The sequence below is a fragment of the Mandrillus leucophaeus genome, unplaced genomic scaffold (assembly GCF_000951045.1).
Source record: "Mandrillus leucophaeus isolate KB7577 unplaced genomic scaffold, Mleu.le_1.0 Scaffold672, whole genome shotgun sequence".
NCBI classification, from domain to species: domain Eukaryota; kingdom Metazoa; phylum Chordata; class Mammalia; order Primates; family Cercopithecidae; genus Mandrillus; species Mandrillus leucophaeus.
Genome location: NW_012107275.1, coordinates 562,491 through 579,568, shown reverse-complemented (window position 1 = coordinate 579,568; position 17,078 = coordinate 562,491). Strand labels below are relative to the sequence as shown.

Below are 17,078 nucleotides of genomic sequence, written 5' to 3'. Positions count from 1 at the left end.
CGAGAGCGTCCGGCCGGCCAGCTCAGCCGTGGCAGCAGCCCACGCAGTCAGGCCTCGGCCACCGCCCCAGGGCTCCCCCCGCCCCACCCTATGACCAAGGCCTATACCGTGGTTGGGGGGCCACCCGGGGGACCCCCTGTCCGGGAGCTGGCTGCTGTCCCCCCAGAATTGACGGGCAGCCGCCAGTCCTTCCAGAAGGCCATGGGGAACCCCTGTGAGTTCTTCGTGGACATCATGTGACTCGCGCTTGCCCTCAGCCCTGCCCGAGATGGGGAGCCGGTGGTCCTGCTGCACACACAGCTCGCGTGGGCTTGCCTTAGTGGGGGCCAGGCCGGGAGGCAGGGTAGGGGGGCAGGCTGGACCACCGCAATCTGCCCCAGTAGCCTGGCTGCCTCGGCTCCTGACAGCACCTGTTTCTGAGCAGCCGTGTTGCGGGCGCTCCTTCGGGCGCTCCTTCTCTGCCCCTCAGCGAGAGCCTCAGGGACCTCCCAACTCCTTGTGTCTAGTGGTGATCCCTCCTAGGATGAGGAAGACCCCCTTGGGCTCTGGGCTGACCCCCACCTCCTGTACAGCTGTGCACAGGCCCCCAGAGTGACCCATGTGGGGCAACCCCTGCAGTGCACAGGCCCCACCCATCTGACCCAGGACCAGGCCTCCCGGGGGTGGGGCTGGAGCCCCCTGGTCCCTCTGGTTATCTGGAGTAGGAATCTAATTTATTTATTTATTGCCTGGCTAGTGGTTCGGGGGAGGAGGTGGCCCTGTCAGCTCTCCCACCTGCCCCTGACCCTTGGAGCAGCCTGCACCTTCTCCCTTCCTCTCCTCTCCAGCAACACAGCCGAGTCTGAAAGTATGTAGAGAACGGGACGGGAAGATGAGAGAGGGCTGGACATCCTGCCCACTGTGTCCCAGCCAGGGCAGGGAGGGACCATGGCCTGCAGGGTCGAGGGGCCCCAATGTGCACAGCTGCCGCAGGGAGGGAGGTCTTGGGGAGATGGGCGGTCAGCTGGCCTGTCCTTGGTGAGTGCACACACTGCGTGCACACATCGCGGCCTGCACACAACCGCGGGCCTTCCTGGCGTCTCTGGCCCCCACGTGTCTGCGCTGTAGATACTGTATCAAAGTCCCAGCGTCTAGATGGTTAACATAGAGCTGCTTCTGTGTAAATGCTGCTTATTTTAAACACTAAAAAGCGTTTAATTTTATGGGACGGATGTGTGGCCTGTGCCCCTTCTCTGCAGCTGGGCTGACTTGGAATGAGGCGTGGGGGGGCTGGTCCGGCCTCCCCTAGGCTCTGCTGGGAGCTGACCCTGGACCTCTGACCCGAGACCCTGTGTGGGCCTGGTGGGGTGCTGACCTTGGACCCTGGTGGGCAGTTTTCTGTCCATGGTGCTGGACCCCGCCCCCACCCCACCTCGGCTCTGTCCCTAGTACTGGTGGCAGTCACGATGCTGTCTACCCACTGGGCCGGGGCAGAGAAGGAAGCTGGGTGCCACCCCCACCTGGGCAGGCTCTGCCCTGGGCATATGCCTGTGTGCCCCCGCCCAGCCTCCCACTGCTGTGGTGCCTGGCGGGGTGCTGGGTGAGGGCCCCTGGCGGGGCGTGGTCAGGTTGACAGGGTCTGGCTTGGGCTTGCAGCCATCTGGCTGGGGCTTCCCTGCGTCCTTTTTCTGAGCTCATGGTGTGGGTTGTGGGGACCCTGGGAGCCCTCTGGGCCTCCTTCCGGAACAGTGGGTGTGGGTTACCGGGGCAGGCCTGGTCTGGGCACAGAGGGACGGGGACAGAGCTTGGCTCTGGGGCCCAGATGGTCACAGGGGTGTCCACGTGCTGCAGACGCAGAGGTCCCTGGGGTCAGAATCTAGAGCAGGAGGGTGTCTAGGGGGACACGGGTCATTGCTGGCTTAGGGGGATCTCAGCTAGGTCTGGGTTCACCGGGGCTGAGGTCGCAGGATCAGGGGTCACTCATGTTTCCCCTGATTTCCTGTGTGTCCGTCGTTCCGGTCTCGGGCATCCCCAGGGCCCCTTCCCAGGAAGAACTCAGGGGTGTTGAGCTCTGGCTGCCGCACGAGCAGGTAACACCTGGGCAGGTGGAAGGCAGCCAGGATGCCCAGGACGCAGAGCAGGAGGGCACCCATCTGCACGGCGGGCCTGAAGACCACCTGTGCATTGGCCAGGAGGGGCACGAAGGAGACCCAGGTGATGAAGTAGGCCAGCATGGCAAAGGTGAGGCCACGGGCACGGTTGTAGCGGCCCGGCCGGCTCTGCACCAGGAAGGTGCCCAAGAAGCAAAGGAAGGCCAGTGTGGCGTTGGTGGCGTGCACGAGGCCAAAGCTGACCCAGGAGCGTGCGCGGCAGTGCACCAGCGCCTCTGTGGGCAGCATGCGCCAGTCTGTCACCACCTCTGGCGGGAAGGCCACCAGGTACCAGGCGCACAGTGCGGCCTCCACCAGCATGGCCAGCAGCACCACCAGCCAGGCCCAGGGCCCCCGCAGGCAGCCACTCAGCCGGTCTGCCCAGCTCAGAGGCAGTTCTGACTCCACGAAGATCTCGGCTGCCTGCAGGATGAATGTGCTCAGGCAGCCGGTGAGCGGGAGGTGGGACGAGGGCTGCTGGGCCAGGCAGCGGGCAGGGCTGGGCTGGCCAGGGAACAGGAGAACACTAATGCAGACCAGGCCCAAGCACACCAGGCCGAAGCAGGCCAGGGGTCCGCCCGAGGCCTGAACCAGTGGGCTGTCACGATGGCGAATGAACAGCCCCAAAGCGGCCAGCACGAGGCCCAGCGCCAGGCCGAACAGCAGGAGCAGCAGCAACACAGCCGGCTCGCCCCACGCGAGGAACCGAAGCCTGCGGCGGAAGCAGCGTGTGCTCCGCTCCGGGGACCACTCGTCCTGGCTGCAAAAGGTGCAGGCGAGGTCATCTGTGAGAGAGGAGGAGAAGGGCGCTGGGTGCTGGCCTTGTCCCCTGTGGGCTCTGGCCTCAGAGCTAGGACGTAGCAGGACCCACCCCTGCTGCGTTTCCACCCCCCACTGCCAGGAAGGCGGCTCACCTGGGCTCTTCCGGTAGCTGCCCGCCTTGCAGTCCACACAGTCATAGCAGCAGGAGTGGAACCCCTTGACCCGGCGCACTTGGCCCTCCTGGCACTGCCGCGAGCACTGAGACACGGGCTTCTGCGCACAGGCCTGGGCTCTGGCTCTGCTGGGCTGGGCACGCCCGCGGGAGACAGGGACGGCCCCCACCCCCAGGCTGCACCCTGCCGCGGGGGCTGCCACAGGGACACGCCAGGTACACCCACCCTCACCTCACCTGGTTGTTGGACGTGTGCCAGCGGATCTTCAGGCTGTCTATCCAGAGGCTGCCGTTGAACCTGCCCACGTCGTGGAGCTCGGGCACTGGGCCCTGCCACACCCACAGCTTCAGGTCGTACTCCATGTCCACGTTCCCGTTGCTGTTGAAGCGTAGCGTCAGCCCGCCCGCGTGGAAGGTCAGGTTGTACATGTTGTCCAGGAGCTGCGGGCGGGGGACGGGGCTGAGCCGCCAGCTGCCTCCAGCTCAGGTGCGGTGGCCGTGCCTGGTGGCCCGGGCACGTGCAGAGGTCGGCACACCCCCATCTCCCGGGCTCACCTGCCAGGGCTTCACGGGCTCCTGCACGGGGCAGCCTGAGGCATTGCAGTGCAGAGTGTTGTGTAGGGCCTGGGCCACGCTATACACAGCTGCGTAGACAGAGAACGTCTGGTGGTGGTTTAGCCCGGCACTCACGTTCTGCAGCGTGATGCAGTCACACTGCGGGCAGCGCCGGCCCACCACGTCCTCCTCCAGACCCTGCTCCCTCTCGCCCAGGGCGGCGCAGAACGCTGGGTCGGCGGCCAGGGCCAGGCGGGTCTTCACATACTGGGAGAACTTGTGCAGCTGGGCACCCCTCTGGAGAAAGCCAAGCACCGTGCCCACCTGGGCCATGCCGGGCAGCCCCATGACCAGGTCGGAGGTCAGCCAGGCCTCGCTGGCCACCCACACCTTGCGCGAGAGCTTGCTGCTGATGCTGTAGCTGAAGAGAGCGTGGGCGGCGCGCGCGGAGGCGAACAGCAGCACCACCTGCACGCTGCTCTGGTTCACCTGGTGCAGCACCTCCTGCACCTTCCCCAGCAGCGGGCTGTTGGCACGGGGCAGTGGCACCAGGCCCTCGTGTGCGATGCAGATGCCGCGCGCCGCGGCCAGGGCCGAGAAGATGCTCAGGCCCTGCCGGCCGTACTCGTCGTCACTGCCCAGGGCGGCCACCCAGTTCCAGCCGAACTCCTGCAGCAGCTCCGCGGCGGCCGTCAGCTGCACACGGTCGCTGGGCACTGTGCGGAAGAAGGAGGGGAAGGTCTCCCGGGCGCTCAGCAGCTCCATGCTAGCGCCATAGCTGACCTGCAGGGGCCAAGAGGCATCTCCTGACTCAGGGGCTCCCACGGGCAGGGCTGGGTGGGGGTGGGTGATGGTGGGGGGCGCCCACCTGGGGCATGAGGAAGAAGCCGAAGAACTTGCCGGTGACCACGGCGAGCTCTGACGAGTGGGGCCCGATGACGGCCAGCACGCGGGGCTGGTACTGTGTGTAGTTGCAGTAGGCGGCAATGTCGCGGCTGTCTGCCTTGGCCAGGAACATGAGACTGGGCTTCATGGCCACCACAGGCTCCGAGCACGTATCGAAGAGGTCGTGGCCTAGGCGCAGCCCCGGCAGCAGGTCCGACCTGTTGTTGATCTCCTCCACGGCCATCTTCATGGCCAGTGCCCACAGCAGGCCATTCGAGGAGAACCTGGGCCACACGGAGCCGCAGATGGCCACCTCAGCCCCAGCTCAGGAGCACCGCGGGCCTGGTCACCCTGACCCCGACCCGGGCTGTCCCACCTCCGTACCTGGTGCACACGGGGCTGCTGGGCCGTGTCCGGCTGCCGAGGCCAGCCTCCTCGGCCTCACCTAGGGGGAATAGCCCCCCCAGCACGTAGTCCCCTTTCATCCTAAGTTGCTGTGACAGGCACAATGGGGCCCCTGTCCCAAGGTGCAGGACAGCCCAGAGGCTGAGGCCCAGGACAGCAGGGCGCAGCATGGCAGAGGCCGCTTCCAGCAGGCACGGCAAGGTGGCTGCCGAGTGGGGCCTCATGCGGAGAGAGCCCGGGGTGGGGAGCGGGCAGAGGATTTGTTTAGCAAAACCCTTGCCATCCTCACTTGCCACACCCTGGGGCCCCAGTGGTGTCCTCGCTTTCTGGGCCTGAAAGTTTGTGCACTTCAGACTCTGCTTGAGGCCACTGCCAGGCTCTATGGCCAGCACTGACCGGCAGGCAGGCTCTGCTGACCGTGGCCTTGTTCACTGCCTGTGCCCGAGCCCCTCGCCACCCCCCCATTCCTGGAGTTGCCCGGCAGGCTGTGGAGAGGAGAGAGGGCAAAGGGGCCTCCAGGGCTCTGAGGTCTCAGCTGTGTGGGAGGGATGCAGAGACACCCGGCTCTGGGGCTTTCCATAGGCACAGAAATGCCTCCTACCCAGCCCTGGGAGCTTCTGGCTCCAACTCAAGGCTGTGCTGGCCGGAGTCGGGGGTGGCCGGGGTGGGCCCCCTAGGCCTGCAGACCAGCCGGCCAGGCAGGCCTCCACCCTGCAGCTGGGGAGGGCCCTGGGGTGGCGGTGGTGCCCTCCCAGCCTGCTTGGGAGCAGAGTTCCTTGAGGGTCTCAGCCCTTCTGCCAGAGTCTGATGCCTAGAAGCTGCAGGAACCGCATGGCCAGCTGTACTCACACTGCTGACCCTGGCCTGGGCTACTCCTGCCTGGCAGGCACACAGGTGGCTCCTGCTGGGGATAGAGTTTGCGTGCCAGGGGGGCATGCAAACGAAGGAGGAAGGACCACAGGCAAATGAGCGGTGGCTGGAGCAGCACCAGATGTGTGGGGCCGGGGCTCCTCCTCTGCCTGCTTTGCTTTGGGGGTGCCCTTGGGGACACACGGGGCTCCAGGTGCAGGCCCTCAGAGGGGAACTGGGGGGCACTCAGCTTCAGCTGGGGCCCAGCAGACCTAGCAGATGCCACGAGGTGCACCCTGGCTGGCACCTCTTCCCCACGGTGCTGTAAGGCAGGACCCGTGAGGCACATGCATGACCACAGCACACGTGTATGGCACACACTAGCTGAGCACACATGCACACAGAGGAGCATGGCACACATATGAACCTGGCACACAGGAACACGGGAATGCGGCGCACAAATGGCACATGCAAACTGCACACACGCAAATGGCACGCACGTGCACGGCACATGCAAACAGCACACATACACGGCACACGCACAGCACATGCACGGCACACGTGCACAGCACGCAAACAGCCCACGCACACACCGCCCACACGCACGTGGCAAACATCTGCATGGCACAAACAGCACACGTGCATGGCATACACGCATGGCACATATACAGGCCACACATGGAGGAAGCCCTGCCCTGGGGCCCATGCAGACCCAGGCGGTTCTCCCAGCCCATAGAGCAGTCAGCAGCCTTTGCCAGCACCAAGTGCAGCTCCCACAGACCCTGAGGTTGGGGTGGTGTCCAGGAAGACCCTGCTGAATTGTATCCCTTTCTGTCGAGGTCACTGTTGTGGCTGGGAGCGGCCCCCACCTCCACCCACACGTCCCTCTTCTTTTGCATGGAGAGGCTGATTCCTGCCCTCCCGGCCCAGCTTCTTGGTCCTGGGTGAGTCTGTGTCTCTGGTCTCACCCGTACAATGGGTGTAGTGATGGGACCTCTCGGGGGGAATGGGCACATAGCAGCCCTGCCCCCAAGGCTGGCCTTTTCTCAGGGCGTTTGTTGTGCCCTGGGGCTGACACGGCCCCCTGAGCCTGGCAGTGGGGCCTCAGCTCCCTTGGAGTTAGGTGCACCCACCTCAGCTGTGTCGCTGGGGTGAGGGCCCTACCCGCCCTCATTGGGTGACCCTGTGTCCCCTCCTGGGGAATCAGGTGCCCAGTACACCCCAACATCCCCATCCTGGGAGGCCGTGTGATTTATTAATGTTGGAAGATGTCACATGGGTTGCCCTCCAGAAGCTCGTGCGTCTGCCGGGCAGTGGGGACCGTCCCTCTGCCACCCTGAGGTGCTGGGGTCCACTGTGAAGAGCCAGTGGCTAGGCCCCAGGCACTGGATGGTGGCTGGGCTGGTTGTAGCTGTTGGCTGACCCACGGGGTCCAGGCCCTCCTGTACCGTGCCCCTCGGGTCTCCTGGGCACTGTGGGGAGGGGGCATCAAGGGGCAGGGGGAGAAAGGACATGGCGTCTCACTGCGTGTAGCAGAGTCCCAGCTCCTGGGGGTCTCGGGCTGTGCTGTGCAGACCCACAGCCGCTGCGGGAGGCGGCCTGCTGCATCCGCCGGGGAGCTGGTGCCGTGCAGGGCTTCAGAGGAGGCTGTCCCAAGGGCGGGGCCTTCCCAGGCCCTTCTTCGAGGAGCCTTGGTCTCAGCTGCTGGCTGTCCTGCCCCCAGTCTGCCTGGCACGCTGAGGGGCAAACAAGGCAGGAGAGGTGGGGAGAGCCCACGGTGCCCAGACTGCTGTTGGGAGGTTTCTGCCAGCCTGGTCATGGAGGGGACTAAGTCCCCTGGGCTCAGGGCTGCCCACCTGGGCAGACATGGGGTACCAGGACCTGGCCTGAGATGAGGACACGTTGGCTAGCAGAAAGGAGAAAGGATGGAGTCTCCACGCCCCGGGACCTGTGACTTCACCCTGATTTGCAGATCCGCCCCACAGGCTGGGGGGTGGTGACCTTTCAGGATCTTGCAGGCCCGGCCCCCACCCCTGCCTGCTCCGCTCTGCACCCTGGTGCGGCCTGGCTGGGCGCGTGTGTAACAGGCTGAGGGGGGGCCGTGGCTGAGGCGTCTTGTTCCAGACCGAGAGGGTGGGCCTCTTCTGGGCTGGTCGCCACCTTCTCTGTCACAGTCTGTGGTTCCTAACAAGCTCAGCTCCTAGGGGCAACAGTGGATCTCCTGTTCCTGGGGAGCCCAGAAAGCTCTGCTATGGGACTCAGCCCCGGCCACCACAGCCCAGATCTGCAGCAGGGCCCTGGCTTCCCACCTCTAGGGCAGGTCCAGAAGGGAGTGCTCGGCATACAGCTTCTGGGAGACGTTGTAGACACGCTCGATGAAGGGGAGGGCCTCGCCCAGCATCTGCACAGCCTGCTCCGGGGGCCCCACGTTCATGGCCTCCAGGAAGACTTTGCGTGTGGGCAGCGCATAGAAGGCCACGGTGACGGTGCGGCGTACGATCCAGGGGTGGTAGGCGGCCAGCGAGGCGTTGTAGGAGTCGGTGCAGAGCACAGAGGTGCGTGCGTCCTCAGGGCTGGTGCGTAGGCCCTCCAGGAACAGCTGCAGCCAGTGCAGGGCGCGGTGCAGGCGCAACACGGTCCGGCAGCCGGATTCAGGGTGGTGGGAGCGGCGCTCTAGGTCCACCAGCTGGTTGCTCAGCTCATGGGCCACCATGGTCTGCAGGCTGCGGTAGTGCTCGCTCTGCGGGCCGCCCCTGAGGCGCTCCATGATCTGCAGCTTGGAGACCACGTCCTTGGAGATGAACGAGAAGATGGTGCCCAGGCTGTTCAGAAACCTGTGGAAGGGAGCGGGGTTCGAGTCCTTGCCCAGGCCTGGGGCAGCCCGCCTGGGGTGCAGGGGACACTGCCCAGCCTCCGGGGGTTCACACCCATCTGGAAACAGGCAGCAAAGCTGGTGGGGACAGGCAGTCGGGAGGCAGATGCCACATATGGGACTAGGGCCAGGTGAGCGCCCACCTCAGGAGGCAGCCCCAGCGCACGCACCTGACCAGGCCCTTCCAGCTGGCGATGTAGGGGTCCAGCAAGACCTCTTCCTTCTCATCCAGACACTGCTTGAAACTGACCAGGACGACTTTCAGATTGAAACCTGTCTCCGAGTCATCCATTTTTTGATAGGAACGGAAACAGTAGGGCTGGGGGGCTGTGTCGCTGGCGTCAGCTTGCTCTGTGGCTCATTTTCTGTGTGTGGAGGGGAACAGAATAGCTGCGATCCGGTTGCTGCACACTGATCACTCATGCCCCTCACGGAGCTTCCTCCCAGGAGCCGCCTGGCTTTGCTCCCAGCCAAGCCGCAGGCTCTCAGGCACACCACCCTGACCTGCCCTTCGTCAGGATTGCGCATTCACGGACCTTGGCACGGCCCCTCCTGTGGATCAGGCCACTGACTCCACGTCAGTCTCTGCTGACCCTGAGAGTGGCCCCCTCTGGCTTTATCGGACCACTCGGCCATGCCATCTGCAGCAGGTGTCTCTGCTGGTGCTTTCTTGACTGTTTTTGTTTATCTCTCTAGATGCTATATCTGTTTTTACCAGCTGAGAGATACTAAGCCCCTGCCAAGAGCCAAGCACCGTTCTAGGCACCTGGGTGCACAGGGAGTGAGTGAACAGCCATCTGGAGTGGGGTCAGATGACAACAAAGACAAAGTTCTGAAGTTGTAGGCAAGGAAGCAGACACAGTGGAAAGCAGAGATGGGTGCGGGGAGCGGGGGACGCTGCCGGACAGGCTGCCCCATCTTCCTCACTGCCGTGTCCCCAAAACCAGACGAGAGGCCGTGGGGCCGGCGCCTGCTGGATGGACGGACGCGTGTTTTCCCTCCTGTTGCTGAAACTACACGTCCCACATGGATGGGTGGCCGCGTGAAAGGTTGTACGACTCTCAGAAGATTGCCACAAGACCCTTGTACTAGCCCTGGGGAGCCCGCGAGTGGCCCAGGCCCTGCTCTGGATTCTGCTGGCATTCACACGGTCACTCCGCAGACATCCAGGCACCCATGCTCTGTGTGTCACCAAGCACCCTTGCCCTGTCTCCCCGGGTGCCCCAAGGGCCCGCACCTGCTCCAGGGAACCTGAGACTCAGCTGCATCCCACCTCAACCAGGAAGAACCCTTACCCCATTGGGCCTGGGGGTTCCTAGGCCCGTTGGTGCTGGGAGCCCTGTCCTGGCCTCCCTGGCTGCAGGGACTCCAGCAGGGACAGGGAGGGTACCCAGCTGTGGTGAGAGCTCCTGGCCAGGAGCAGGTGTGCAGGTTGCTCAGCGCCCTAGGACTGGGCCCTTCATCACTAGGGAACATGGGCTACAAGCACTGCCCAGCCCGTGGCCCAGGCTGCTGGAGCGCTGGTGCCCGGAGGGAGCTGAAGCCTTGCCTTGCAGGCCCCACAGGTTGGGTTGCATGCTTGGCACCAGGCGGAGGCCCCAGATGTGAGCTCACCGGGCTTCAGGTGTAGGGAATGGCTGCTCCTGGGCCTCAGGAAGATGGAGTCCCATAGACTTCCAGCACGCCCCTCCCCTCCTCAGGCCTTAATTTTGCCCACTGAGAAGATGGTCTCTGAGGCTCTGGGGTTTCCTTCTTGGTCACCAGATATTCCGCGGGCCTTGCCTGCCTGCCCAGATCCGAGCCAGTGGCAAACAGGAGCTGCCAGGAGCCTCTCAGAGCTGTGGCTGGTGGTTCCGGGACAACAGGAAGGGCAGTGGTTGTGCAGGAGGCAGGCAGCTCGCCAGCCCAGGAAGGTGACCCAGGGCACCTCCAGGCCTTTCCCAGGGCAGCCCACCGGCCCAAGGTCAGGGCTGGGCGCGGGGGCGGCCTGAACACACAGCCCGGTGGCTGACAGCGGGCTGGGGGGACGGCAGAAGACGGGGCCACCGGGGCGCCCCAGGCCTTGTGGGCGGAACCAGACCGTGTCGAGCTAGCGCTACGAGTCTCACCTGGGAAGGGGGCTTCAGATGGCACCGGACTGGATGGTCACCGGTTCGGGTCTCTGCTCCACCTAGGAGCCCAGGAAAGGGTGGAGGCCCGGGGTGGTGCTGAGGAGGGGCCGACCTGAGCCACGGCTCCGTCCTGCGCGGGAGCCGGGTCCTCGGCCGCCCGCCCACTCCGGCCCTCTAGGACGACGTCCCCTCCCGCTCCCGGTCCCTCGGCGACCTCCGTTCCCTGCCGGTTGGGTTGGGCAGGTGCGGCCGCCGAGCCGGAGCCGCTCACCTCGGCCACAGCTGCCGTCCGGGCCCCGCCCTCGCTCATCGCCCCGCCCTGCCCCGCTCTCGCCCGCCGCCCTGATTGGTTGGATGCTGCCCAATCAGGAGGCCCGGCGCGCAGACCCGCGTTTCCGGCTAACGCACCGGAAGTTGACACCCTGGTGGTTGCGCCTGCGCAGTGCATCACCGCGCGCGGGACTCGCGGTTCTGGGAACGCGGCGGAGACGATGCCTGAGATCAGAGTCACGCCCTTGGGTGAGTGGGAGCCGCCGGCGGGGCTGTGGGGCGGGCTCCGTATGCGGCTCCGGGCGGGCTGGGCGCCCCGCTCCCTCCGGGTTGTCATGGAGCCGGGTGCGCGTCGCGGGCGTCCTCGGTCTCCTCCTCCCCGCGTGGGCCCTGGTGGGAACCGAGAGGCGGCCGAGTCCCTGCACCCTCGGCCTCCGGCAGTGACGCGAGAACGCGAGCCCCGAGGTTCAGGCGGCCGTGAGGGGACGTCGCAGAGGGGGCCGCGGGGCCTCCGCGCTCGCTGTGCGCTTTCGTTGGTGCGTTGACCTCCCTGTGCGGCGCGCTGCCGCCTCCAGCCCCCCAGCCCCTCAGTCCCGCAGCCCCCCAGCCCCCCAGTCCTCCAGCTTCTCAGCCTAGCAGACCCCCAGCCTCTCAGCCGCCCAGCCCCCCAGTCTCGCTGTCCCGCTTCTGCCTCCTCACCTCTTGCTTTCTGTCCACCACCCCTTGTGCTCACGCCCAAATTACAATCAACTCTCAGTTCAGCTCTTGTTCTACCTGATTTCTGCAACACTGAGAAAAACAGCAAAAAACACGTATACTCTTAAGAGTCCTAACAGGCTGGGCACTGTGGTTCACGCCTGCAATCCCAGTACTTTGGAAGGCAGAGGTGGGAGGATCGCTTGAGCCCAGGAGTTTAAGACCAGCCTCGCCAACATGGCAAGACCCCATCACTCAAAAAAAAAAAAAAAAAAAAAAAGCAAAAATTAGCCGGGCATGGTGGTGTGTGTCTGTGGTTCCAGCTACTCAGGAGGCTGAGTTGTGGGGATTGCTTGAGCCCGGGAGGTCGAGGCTGCAGTGAGCCATGATTGTGCCACTGCACTCCAGCCTGGGCGACAGCAAGACCATGTGTCAAAAAAAGTCAAAGTCCTAACAGTATAGAACAATGGGAAGGAGGAAAGAATTAGTCAAAACCCAGGGTCTCAGAAACACCTGAGGGGACATGGTGCTGGTGGCCAACCATCCTGATGTCCTGGGCGTTTTCCACACGTGCCTGCCCTGTGCTGTCCTGGAACCTGGTCCTTCCACTGGGCAGGGGGTCGAGGGCATCTTCCAGCACAGACACTGGGACGAGATTCCATGTCCTTCCTCATGGCATTAGCGCTTCCTTGGAGGGGTGCCTGCTGCCCCGGCGGGGATACTGTGCTGTGAACACCCCTGGCCTGTGCACAGCCCACGGCGTTAGCGTGGGCCCTGCTGCCCTCCCCTGCTCTCTGGGGCCTCTGCTGGGTCCTCCCAGACTGCCCCTTTCGCATTTGGCCTCTCGGCTGCCTGTTCCACCCACTCTCTGGACAGTCTGATCTTTCATGTGGCTTCAGTTGCTCCCAGTCTGTACCTGGGTGTATTCTTAAGGTCGCCTCAGCCAGGGTATGGGCGAAGCGGAACTCCCGTTTCCCCACCTCCCTGTGCCAGGGGCTGCCTTGGGCTCCATGCTCACCGGGCCAGTGCTGTGTCCTTGGGGTCACTCCCACGCCCTCGCCTGTGCGTGACTGTCCCCCGACCCTGCCTGTCCCTCCCAACCCTGTTCCTCCCCCTTCCCCCATCCTGCTCAAAAGTTGGCTTCTCAGGGAGCACTTTCCTGTCATGGTTCTGGAAGTTTCAAGGCTTCCTCATCCTCTTACCTTGCTCTTCTCTGTCGCAGTAGCCTCCGTCTGGTGTACTCGAGGTGTCTCGTTCACTTGTCTGCTGTCTGTCTCCTTGCAGACAGGGATGCCTCCTCCTCTGTCTTCTCAGCCCTGTCCCCTCCTGTAGCTCCAGGCTCTGTTCCCTGGGATCACTGTGGGTCCTGTCGGGAGGCGGGACTGCCAGTACCTCAGGATTGGGCTTTGGAATTCAGAAAACCAAGCCAGGCCCCACGCTTCAGGGCCACAAGTGCCTCTGTGGCCTTAGGTCCTTGGCCGTGAAGAGGGGCGGCCCTCCCTTCCCACAGATGCCAGAGGGCCTCTGTGAGCCTGGCATGGCTTGGGGTAGGAGGTGCAGAGGGAGGAGACAGCTGAAACCCTGCTCTCAGAGAGCTCACACCCAGTGGGGGCAGGAACAGGCCTAGAAGAGAACCTGAGACCCCCATTCGTGGCAGGCAGGCCCTCGGCTGTGGCCCCGCCATCCTGATGTGTGGTGCTGGCTTTGGACGTTTCAGGTGGCTGGTCGGGGAAGGTGGGTGGGGATTCAAGGGGAAAACCAGGCCCTTCACGGCCGTCAGACTCCCGCTCAGGCGCAGGCTGTGCAGGGGCCGTGGCCCTTTCCTTGTGGGCCCCCAGGTCACATGAGGGGGCTGAGTGTGCCTTGGCTGGCCGAGGCCTCTGGCTGGAGCAGCTGGGCAGGGCTGTTTGGCTGTCAGGAGTGTGGGAGGGCCGCAGATTAGGGTCTGTGTTGGGGGCTGCGTGGTGTGCAGTGGTGTGGGGCTTGTGTTGCCCACGCCGGCCACTGCTGGACCACCGGCACTGTGTTCGTGTGGCATGGCCGAGGCTGCGTGACATCCCTCCACAGCCGCACCACCAGGGGACACCCAGTGCCAGCACTTAGGCGCTCAGGCCCTTGCCTGCCGGGGGAAAGATCCTGCAGGAGGCGGCCTCACTGGTCTGCAGCTCTGCTGAGGGTCCAGCCACAGCCCAGGCGTGACTCTGACTGAGGTGTTGGTCCCGCAGACCAGCCCTTGTGTCTGAGGGGCTGAGGACCACAACACAGTGCCCACTACTCAGCCAGCAGGCCACGGCCGCCTGGAGAGGCCAGGGAGGAGCGTGTGGGCTGCCGGCCTCCACCCTGGATGTGGTGGTGTGGGGTGTGGTCCTGTGTCCCCCTTCCTGGGACTAGGGGCGGCCCTGTTTCTTGGCCCACGTGTCTGTCCACACAGCAGCCTCGGTCTCGTTTCCTCAGTGCATTGGGTCCTGCAGAGCTTGGGGAGGCAGCACAGGGAGCTGGGGGCGGGGGGCGCAGCACTGACTCTCACCTGCCCTCCCTCGAGTAGGGGCTGGCCAGGATGTGGGCCGAAGCTGCATCCTGGTCTCCATTGCGGGCAAGAACGTCATGCTGGACTGCGGAATGCACATGGGCTTCAATGACGACGTGAGTCTCTTGGGCAGGAGGCCCGGAGGCCAGGAGGGCTGGCCGTGTGCAGGCAGACCCTGGGCCTGAGAGCCGGACAGTGGGGCAGTGGGCAGCAGTGGTCATGCTTGGACGACTGCACCCTGTGGGTAGCAGGGATGGGTGGGCCTGGCCGAGGCGAGCCCCTGCATGGGGAGGTCCCCCTGTACTGGTGCTGGGCTCCAGCCCCAGAGTCCTATAGGCTGGGCCCAGCGAGACCCTGGGCTCAGCTTCCAGCTCACATCTGTCAGTGAGGTTGGAGGTAATCTCGGCCCCTCTGCATGCTGTGAACAGCCAGGGGTTCTGGTGCGACCTGCGGGGTGGCAGTGCCCAGCCTGAGTCTGCACGTAGAACCCCCCTTCCTGGGGGCCCCTCCCTGGGACATGGGTGGTCCCAGGTGCTGCCTGGAGACCACGGCGCAACCTGAAGCCTCGCGTCCTTCCCAGCGACGCTTCCCTGACTTCTCCTACATCACCCAGAACGGCCGCCTGACAGACTTTCTGGACTGCGTGATCATCAGGTGGGTACCCGTTGGGGGCCTTGAGGGTCCCATGTCTGTGCCTGTGGGGCTTGGGCCCCCTTACTCGGCCTCGGCAACGTTTGGCAGGGGGCCTGCGTCATCCTTGATCCTCAGGGGGCGTCGGGGCCCCAGGATCTGCTCCTTGCCTGCCTTACTGGTCACACACACGGCCCGGTCTCCACCTGTTCTTCTGGCCCTGCCCTCTGAACCCGGCTCTCCAGGCTTCACCCTCTCCAATGCCTTCTCTGTCTCAGGAGCTTTAAACCCCACTGTCTTGTTGGAGATTCCAGAGTCCTGAGTCTGCCCTGACCCCAGCCTTTAGGGTCCAGCAGCTCATGACCCGCTGGTCTGGGTGGCATTGCCTGGATGGCCACAGCATTCCTGCTGGTTCCCCCTGCCCCGCCCCGCCCTGTCCTCCCCAGCAGCCAGAGGGCCTGTGAAGCCTGGAGAAGCCCGCTCTGGAGGCAGCGTCCTCAGCTGCCCCTGAGACCCTCGTGGTTGTGGTTTCTTGTCAGACACGGTGGGGTCCCCAGTGCCTTCTTGGGGCTTGCCAGGCACTGCCCTCGCCCTTGGGTCTGTGCTGCCTTCACTTGCCGCTCCCCTCAGCCTGTCCTGACGCCTGAAATCCCAGCGACTCCCCGTGCGCCTTAGCGGCTTCGCATTGCCTCGTGAGCGTGTCGCTGTCACCGACGTGTCCAATTTCCCGTTCGCTCACTGCCTCGCTAGACTTTGAGACTGAAAGTTCCAGGGAGACGGTTTTGTGTTTGCTCGTTACTGACTCTTCAGTCCTCGGGATGGGACCTGGTGCACAGCAGGCGAATGAAGGGGGCAACCCACAAGCCCAGAGTGGGGGTGAAGGCTGGGGCAGGGTGGGCCCAGGCTGACCTGTGCTGCATCCCGCAGCCACTTCCACCTGGACCATTGCGGGGCACTCCCCTACTTCAGTGAGATGGTGGGCTACGACGGGCCCATCTACATGACCCACCCCACCCAGGCCATCTGCCCCATCTTGCTGGAGGACTACCGCAAGATCGCCGTGGACAAGAAGGGCGAGGCCAACTTCTTCACCTCCCAGATGATCAAAGACTGCATGAAGAAGGTGGTGGCTGTCCACCTCCACCAGACGGTCCAGGTCAGGTTCCCAGGGCCACAGACGGCACAGTCACTGCCCACCCCCACACCAACCATGCCCTCCGCCCGCTCTCCAGTCTCTGGAAGGCTGGGGCCTCAGGGTGAGCCCACCCCACCTCACTCTTGCATCCAGCACTGTGGGAACACCTGGAGGCGGCAGCGCGAGCACAAGGGTCCCAAATGAGATAGGGCGCCAACCTGGGAGAGCATGCGCAGGGTGGGGGTGTGCCCCGGCCTCCAAACCCACCTGGCTCTGTCTGAGCGGCATTGAAATGGCCAGAGTGGGACAAGCTGGTGCCCTCAGAGCGCTCGGAGCCTCCAGAGACTTGCTGGAGCTCCCAGGGTGTCGCCGGGCAGGGAGGCAGGGGCCAGAGGGGAGATGGGCCAGTTCTGGAGGGTGCCTGGTTCTGGGTGTGGGTCAGGGAGGAATGAAGGTTAAGTCGGTGAGTGACAGATTGGCAAAATTTGTGACAAAGATTGTGGGTTTGTCTGTGTCTCATTAGAGTCTCTGGGTATTGCTTTTATATTTTTTGAAACTATATTAGGTACTTACGTATTTTGGAACATTTTATTTTTCTGATTGAACTTCTTATCAAAATGAAGTATATTTATTTTTTTCGTTGTGAAATTTTAATTTTTTTTTTTTTTTTTGACAGGGTCTCACTTTGTTGCCCAGGCTGGAGTGTGATCTTGGCTCACTGCAGCCTCAGCCTCCCAGGCTCAGGTGATCCTCCCACCTCAGCCTCCCAAGTAGCTGGGACTACAAGCATGTGCCCCTATGCCCAGCTAATTTATTTTGGTATTTTTTGTAGAGAGGGGGTATGTGTTGCTCAGGCTCTCCAACTCCTGGGCTCCAGGGATCCTCCCACCTCAGCCTCTCAAAGTGCTGGGATTACAGGCATGAGTCACCACACCTGCCAACTCCTCCGTATATTTTAAACCCAGAAAGACATGATTTCTAATGCCTGGTAACATCAGCATTTGCTTACTTTTATTTATATATTTATTCTTTTTGTTGTGCTTCCTGCATTTTTTCCGCCTTTTACTTGGGGTAATTTGC

At 63.6% G+C, this 17,078-nt stretch overlaps 3 protein-coding genes across 4 annotated transcripts in view; 1 reads left to right on the top strand and 2 right to left on the bottom strand.

Annotated features, from left to right (window-relative positions):
* Nucleotides 1–1,841: 1,841 nt before the first annotated feature.
* LOC105555177 (taste receptor type 1 member 3) lies at nucleotides 1,842–5,078 on the bottom strand. The gene is made up of 6 exons (XM_012001982.1): nucleotides 4,888–5,078; nucleotides 4,487–4,787; nucleotides 3,619–4,401; nucleotides 3,301–3,504; nucleotides 3,044–3,164; nucleotides 1,842–2,914 (listed from the first exon to the last, which is right to left on the bottom strand). Exons 1-6 carry the CDS (start codon nucleotides 5,076–5,078, stop codon nucleotides 1,956–1,958), a joined length of 2,559 nt encoding a protein of 852 aa, XP_011857372.1. The 3' UTR covers nucleotides 1,842–1,955.
* A 1,896-nt stretch (nucleotides 5,079–6,974) lies between these two features.
* CPTP (ceramide-1-phosphate transfer protein) lies at nucleotides 6,975–11,077 on the bottom strand. 2 transcript variants are annotated; one of them, XM_012001980.1, is made up of 3 exons: nucleotides 10,738–11,077; nucleotides 8,800–8,994; nucleotides 6,975–8,591 (listed from the first exon to the last, which is right to left on the bottom strand). In XM_012001980.1, exons 2-3 carry the CDS (start codon nucleotides 8,919–8,921, stop codon nucleotides 8,069–8,071), a joined length of 645 nt encoding a protein of 214 aa, XP_011857370.1. In that variant the 5' UTR covers nucleotides 8,922–8,994; nucleotides 10,738–11,077; the 3' UTR covers nucleotides 6,975–8,068. The 2 variants fall into 2 exon arrangements, with proteins under 2 accessions (XP_011857370.1, XP_011857371.1); XM_012001981.1 differs by lacking the exon at nucleotides 10,738–11,077 and adding an exon at nucleotides 10,244–10,603.
* A 61-nt stretch (nucleotides 11,078–11,138) lies between these two features.
* The window catches only part of CPSF3L (cleavage and polyadenylation specific factor 3-like), a 12,511-nt gene continuing 6,571 nt past the window's right edge, over nucleotides 11,139–17,078 (top strand). Inside the window, exons 1-4 of the mRNA XM_012001977.1 lie at nucleotides 11,139–11,259; nucleotides 14,252–14,349; nucleotides 14,814–14,887; nucleotides 15,791–15,986. Of these exons, the coding sequence (XP_011857367.1) occupies nucleotides 11,232–11,259; nucleotides 14,252–14,349; nucleotides 14,814–14,887; nucleotides 15,791–15,986 (396 nt within the window). The 5' untranslated portion in view covers nucleotides 11,139–11,231. The remainder of the gene's footprint in view (nucleotides 11,260–14,251; nucleotides 14,350–14,813; nucleotides 14,888–15,790; nucleotides 15,987–17,078) is intronic.

Coding starts and splice junctions, on each gene's coding strand:
- CPTP (XM_012001980.1), bottom strand. CDS start 8,921: ATGGATGACTCGGAGACAGGTTTCAATCTGAAAGTCGTCCTGGTCAGT. Junction 8,592..8,799: donor AGCTGGAAGGGCCTGGTCAG/GTGCGTGCGCTG, acceptor TCCCTTCCACAG/GTTTCTGAACAGCCTGGGCA.
- LOC105555177 (XM_012001982.1), bottom strand. CDS start 5,078: ATGCTGCGCCCTGCTGTCCTGGGCCTCAGCCTCTGGGCTGTCCTGCAC. Junction 4,788..4,887: donor AGCAGCCCCGTGTGCACCAG/GTACGGAGGTGG, acceptor CGTGTGGCCCAG/GTTCTCCTCGAATGGCCTGC. Junction 4,402..4,486: donor GCTTCTTCCTCATGCCCCAG/GTGGGCGCCCCC, acceptor TGGCCCCTGCAG/GTCAGCTATGGCGCTAGCAT.